Below are 6793 nucleotides of genomic sequence, written 5' to 3' on the forward strand. Positions count from 1 at the left end.
ATAAAAAGGCTAGCAAATACAGGGTCTTTAATGAAACTTTAATAAAATTTATGAGACAAGGAAACTGAAAGCACAATATTTTCTTAGGAACTTTTCTGTTTGGTGTTATTCTTTACAATATAGAAGCTTTTCCTAAGAATGCAGGGAGTATGAAATTTCTAAGGCTATCTTGCTGTTTTCTCCATTAAAACCCTTGTCTTAAAAAAATCTTGAATCTATATTAATCTTTGTAATTTTCTGAGTACCCATATAACATATTTTTCTCAAGAATGCAGTGAGGTCGCTGTTTCCAAGAGCTCTTCAATTCTGAACTATAAGAAGTGTGTTTCCAGGCATTGAAACCCAAAGGCTCACCTAGACACAATGGAGTGAGCAGAATATATAAAAATCTCTCATGACAAATCTGGACTCTGCTTTTCCCAACCATGTGAAGTCTACTGGAATAAGATTCCAAGTAATTTGGCAGGTCGAAGCAAAATATATACTTTGATATTCTTCTCGGGAGTAACAACTGATGGCATCTTAATTTTGGTAAAATAATGTAAATGTTAAGGTGAAATTTAGAAATAAGAAAGGAAAAGCTGATATGTGTGTAGCTACTAGGTGTTTTTCTTCCTTTTTTTAATTTTTGTAAAGTAAAACAAAAGATAAACCAAAAGGTTCTAGCTTAAGTTAGGTAAAATCAAAGAGGAGAAAAAAGAAGATAATATAGCTAATACTTCACTGCCACCTGTAATTTCCAAAACAACTAAGAGCATTTTTATTAAAATTAACTTTATTGACATTTATATTAAATTATATAGTCAATACTAAATAATTCAATCTATATTATGTTAAATTTACTTTGTTAAATTGTATTAATTTAAATAAAATTTAATGAGCTTTTAAATATAAATCATACTATAATTTAATATAAGTTAATAAACAATATCAATTAATAAAATGAATCTAAATCAAACCATAGTATTAATAAAAGAAATTTAAATAATACTACTAATAAAATTAATTTAAATTAGGTTAATTTATATTAAATGATGATATAATTTATATTTAAAAATATATTAAATTTTGTTTAAATTAATTTTAACAAAAATGTTCTGAATGGTTTTAGAAACTACAGGTGTCAGAGAAGTATGTGCTATGCAATCTGCTTTTTCTCTTCTCTGATTTCACCTACTTAAGCTGGAACCTTTTGAGTCATCTTTTACCTTAATTTATCAAAAGGTTATAACTACTCCTATTTTAAAGCTTTTCATCTTTCAAAAACTGTTGTTAGCTTATTTCTCTCCCCAACTTGTTTTGATCAAATGTTTTATAAAATGTGTTTATAAGAATTATTGTAGAGCCCCCAATAGTATGTAGATAAGCAGTCCAGATATTTAATGATACATTCTTACTAATTAACTTTTCCATTGGCAATGGATCCTGTGATCCCACTTCGGGGTTGACTCATAAAAATACTCTTCCTTCTGGACATATTTATCATCTGGAAAACTGAATTAATGTGAAGTGACTTTCGTATAGAAATGGAAATAAGCAAAATGGATAGGGGTCATAGAATTTGGATTCAAAGCATCTTAGAATTTATCCACTAAGCTTCATGTTTAGGTCCTCCCCATTGGAATTTTCGCTTGGTAGTTGTACAATGTTATCTTGGATAAACTAAATATTCTCAACTTTTTGCAACATTATATTTGGTTTTCATGTACTCTAAATCTGAGACATCCTTCTTATGGGTTGGATTTTTCTTGTTTCCTGTAAATTACATGTATCGTTTTTATCTTAATGCCATTAAATTTAAGAAATATTATTATTGTTTTAAAAAAAAGAGGTTGGAACTAGTGGTTCAAGAAGGCTGCTCTGTACAGTTGCTCACAAAAGTACATCAGAATTGATAACTGGTGATGATTATCTGCTACATTGGAACAAAATTCTATAAACAAAAAGTGCTACAAAAAAACAAAACAAATTTTTTAAAAAGTACTATAGCAAAAAATCACAACTAAAAAAATAAAATAAAATACCTAGTAGCTATACACTTACATATACCAGCTTTTTTGCTTTCTCTTTTTGTCTACAAACACATGAGTACTTTTTCAAAAGGCCATGCTGTAAAACGTAAAAAAGGGTTATGGCTTCTTTCAAATGCTAAATATTCAGAAGATCCTGGAGTACAACTCTGGCACTGTTGTCCAGGGACACTGGCAGTGGTGTAAAGGTGGGCATGAAATCTGCAATGGGTTTAAAAAGAGGATGCCCAGGTCCACCAAGTCCAACTCCAGCTAGGTTACTAAGAGGCACAGCTGCAGAACGTGGAACCAAGAGTGGATTCCCGTTGGTGCTTCTGCCAGCTCTTAATTTGGCTCCATCTTTAACATTTCCTGGTACATTTACACCTTGCTCTCTCTTTCCTGGTGAGTCTAGACAATCCATGACATGGGCAGAAAGTTTTGGTGGTGGGACAGAGGGATGAGATTCCGATTCCAGAAATTTGACAAAGAGTTCTGAAAAAGAACTCATCCACTTACTGACACCACCATAATCTTTATTCAACAACTGCTCCATTTCGTCCCTTGGAATGTCCAGGATGCTCCCCATCAACTGCAATACTTCACGACGTTTGCCCTTTGGTGTCTGGAAATGACCAATAAAAAGGTTTCGCATGAGGACTTTGTCCACTTTTCCTTCTGCGCTGTTGACCAAAGTTGACAATTTCTGTTGTGCATGGTCCAACATTTCTTTTTGGAGCTCGTTTTGTTTTTTCAGTTCTTCCATCTGTTCTTCCTTGAGATCTAAGTCTTCTCTCAGTCTGGAAGCAGAATCCAACAGAGCATTTGCTTCATCCAAACGTTCCTGCAATGATGATACTTCTCCTTCTAGCTTTTCGGCCTTGTTCTTCCATTCAGCTATGGACTGTTTTTCTTTGGCTAATTCAGCAGAATGCAGAGCTTTCTCTTCTTCTTGGAAGTGCTCTAGAACCCTTTGCAGGTTACTTGATGACAGGGCACACTGCCTGACTCGTTCCTGGGAGAGCGAAAGCTGCAGTGCATTCTCATCCCTCTGTTGAGAGACCAGACTCAACTGTTCCTGCAGTGACTCTATCTGCACACTGGCTTGGTGACTTGCCTTAGAAGATGCAACTAGCTTTTCCTCCAAGAGTGTGACTTTCTGTCTCAGTTGAATCTCTTTGTCTTCTGCAGCCAAAATTTCCTGGGTGTAAGACTCTTCTGATTCCAAGAGATGGCTGCGTAGCCTTTCTAGCTCCCGGTTTAGGCGTAATTCTTGGTCCCGTAAGTGTTGAACCTCTTTTTCTCTTAGGATTTTTACTTTGGTCTCTTGAAAAATATCAGAATTCAATGTTTGAGCATCTCCTTTCTCTCCAGGCAACTGGGCTTTTAGTTCTTCAATAGTTTTCTGCAAGTTCTTAATTTCCTCCTCTTTTTCTAAAATTAACTGGCTATGCGCCGCATTCATCCGCTCATATTTGTACTTAAATTCATCCATTTCCTCCTTCTGCTCCTGTAAAGACTGAAGTAGTTGCATTTTACACTGGTTTTGATTTTCAATTATATTCAGATGGTCTTGAATTTCATCTTCCAGATGATTTTTGACTATATTCAGTTGAGATACCTCCAATTCTAGTTCTGTGACAGCATCAAGAGCTGTAGGCTCAGCCACTGGCACAGCTTGACTGTGCTGTTCCCTAAGTATTTTCAATTCTACTCGCAGATAGTTATTTTCTGCTTTCATGTAGGTAAGATTTCTGTCCTTTCTTTCAACGGATTGCCTTAAAGTTTCATTTTCTCCTAAGGCCTGAGAACACTTATCTAAATCCTTTTGTAGTTGTGAACTTTTTTCTTTGAGTTTTTCAATAAAATCTTCCTTCTCATTTATGACTTGTATCAATCGCTCCTGTTCTTCTACATAAGATGCCAAAATTTCATCAGTTTCTTTTTCATCAGCAGTCATTTGCTCAATATTCTTTTTGAGTCCTGCTATTTCAAAGTCCTTCTCTTGACTGAGTTGAACTACACGTTCGTGTTTCAGCTTTAAGGCAGAGGTATTCACATTATGTGCATTGGAGAGTTCCTGAATAGTCTGCCTGTGATTATTTGCTTCTTCCAACAGTCTTTTTTCTGCCTGGTGCAGTTTGGCTTCAATCTCTTCTTTGTCTCTTTTGAGAGTCTCCGTGATAGTGTCTTTTTCTTGAGAGATTTGATTGTAAGCAGCAATAGATTCTTCCAACTTACACCTTACATCGTCACGTGCTAAAATCAACATTTCATTTTCCGTTTTGAGTTCAACAGCAACTTTCTTTAAATTTTCATTGAGCTGTTCCTCTTCAGAAAGATTTTGCCTTAAGTTGCTAACTTCAGCTTCTCGTTCTTTAAGCATGTCATCCTTACAATGACTGTTAGAGTCTTCATTCAGAGAAGTTCGATACTTGCTCTTAAATCCAGACAGCTCATCTTCAAGTTGTCTAATGTGATCCTTAAGCCCAAGGTTTTCCTGCTGGATGTTTAAACTATTTTTTTGTGACTGATTTAGCTGATCTACTAAATCTTCTACTTTACCTTCAAGCTTCTGCTTAGTTAAATGCAAATCACTGAGGCTCTGTGCATTCTCAGTTAACTTCTCCTTCTGCACATGCAACTCTTGGGATATGTTCATTTGATCATCCTCAAGTTGATGAACTCTCTTTTTTTCATCATCTAGATCTTGTTCCAACTTCTTGATGACAAGGTCTCCTTCATTTTGTTGTTTGGATAGCTCATCTTGTATCAAAATCATGTGCTTTGTAGCTTCCTGATTCTGATGATCCAGTTCTTCTAACTCAGCTATCAGCATTTTCTTTTCATTGATAGTCTGATTCAGTTCTTCCTCCTTTGACTTCAAGTGAAGTTTTAAGTCTAGTAATTGTACATTCAAATTCATGTCTGTTGAAGCTCTGTTTTTCATGACTTGGTAGTCACAGCTCAATTTTGACAGTGACATCTGAAGTTCCTCTTTTTCTTGACTCAATGATGACTTCTCTTTCTCTAAAGCTTCAACATGCATTGTAAGTTTCAGATTGTCTTCAGCAAGATGGTTAACCTGGTTTAAACCATTTAGTCTCACGATTTCCTTCTCCGCATCAGCCAGGGCTTGTTGAAGCCTGAACACTTCTTCCACTGCTGAGCTCTGAGGAAGGATTTTTCCCTTTTCTGCCACAGTAGAACTCTGCTCCCAAACTGAAATTTCATGCTGATGATCATATATGTCTGGACTTTGGTTTGGTTGAAGAGTCTTGATAGTATTTTGTACTTTGCAGATTTCACTTGCGTCAGAATGGTGTGTTCCCTGAGCCTCAGCAATCTGCCTCGAGTGGCCAACTTCAGATTCATGTTTTGCAGCTTCAGTTGATAATCTGTTTGTTTCTTGTTGTGATAAAATTATGTCACTAAAGTCCATGTCATCATCACGAAAGGCTGAAAAATGACTACTGATCAGGGAACCGAACGGAGCCGGTGCAGTTGTTGTTGGTACACCACAAGCTCCCAAGTGTACTGATTGAGCGGCTGCCTGTAGTTGGAACATTTGATCTTGCAGTACAATCTGTCCTGCTTTAAGATGGCTGATCTCTACCTCTTTCTGTTGCAGTTGATTTTGGTAACTTACAGACTGATGGTTTATTTGTAGCTCTGATGCTTCATGCTTTTCTTCCAGGTCAGTACAATACTTTTTCAGTCTTTCATTCTCCCATCTTAGTGTGGAATCAGTAGTTTCCATTTCCTTTCTCCAACAATGATGTAAAGCTGCTTCTAGGTCTCCTAAGTCACCCAGAAGCATTTCCCTGGCGAAGCTGGAGCTATGGCCGGTGAGGAAAGCCACGCTGCTCCCCACCTGACCCAAGAAGTGGCCCAAGCCTGAGCCCAGGCCTCCAAACCAGGACGACATCGTGGCCACTTCAGTGATCCATCGGACCAGCTCTGAAAAGCGCGTCCATCACCATCCACTTCTCTGCGCCGAACGTCCTCTGGCGTTGCCGGGGTCAATTATGACCCAAGCGCTCAGAATTCCTCAGAGCGCGGGGTTCCTGGGGCTCCACCAACACTAATCATCCCTTCCTGCCTGTAAACTCATGATTCACTTTTAAAGTATTTATTATTAGATTCTTAAATTATTATGTTTGAATTGTCTTTTCTTTCCTTCAATTCCATCTGTTTTAGTTTTATTGATTTTGGGGCTTGCTTGGTAGGTGTATATAAGTTTATAATTGGTGTATCTTCCTGATGTAAGCTTTTCCCATTATAAAATTTCTTCCTTTGTCTCTAGGAACACTTTCATGTTTTAATGTTTTTTTTTTCTCTGAGAGTTAGAGAGCTGTTTCTTTTCTCTTTTGGATACTGCTTGCCTAGTATACCTTTTTCCATCTTTTTGCTTTCAACCTATTTGTGTCTTTGAATCTGAAGTATGTCTCTTATAAATAGACTACAAATTAGATCATTTTAATATCCAATCTGCCAAATGGTAATGAAAAATTTGTCTGTTATTTTTGAGGTTTTATTTTTATGTTCTTCTCTTTCTTTTATTACTCCATTCTACATTCTTTTGCATTAAGTATATATTTTTTTCATGTATCAGGTTAATTACCCTTGTTATTTATCTTTCATTGTATTTTTTGAATTATTATTTTAGTAGTTATCCTGGGGACAATAATTGACATCTTAGTTTGTAACAATCTAGTTTGGATTAATACCAATTTAATTATAGTAGCATATAAAAATTTGCTTCTATATCACTGTCTTCTATA

General features: G+C 36.2%; 1 protein-coding gene across 1 annotated transcript; it reads right to left on the reverse strand.

Annotated features, from left to right (window-relative positions):
- Nucleotides 1–2126: 2126 nt before the first annotated feature.
- Nucleotides 2127–5937, reverse strand: LOC308649537 (thyroid receptor-interacting protein 11-like; the record flags this gene model as incomplete). The annotated part of the gene is made up of 1 exon (XM_081295071.1): nt 2127–5937. The coding sequence occupies one exon, from the start codon at nt 5935–5937 to the stop codon at nt 2149–2151; it is 3789 nt and encodes a 1262-aa protein (XP_081151197.1). The 3' UTR covers nt 2127–2148.
- Nucleotides 5938–6793: the final 856 nt, after the last annotated feature.

The sequence above is a fragment of the Spermophilus citellus genome (assembly GCF_964194105.1).
Source record: "Spermophilus citellus genome assembly, chromosome: 5".
NCBI lineage: Eukaryota > Metazoa > Chordata > Mammalia > Rodentia > Sciuridae > Spermophilus > Spermophilus citellus.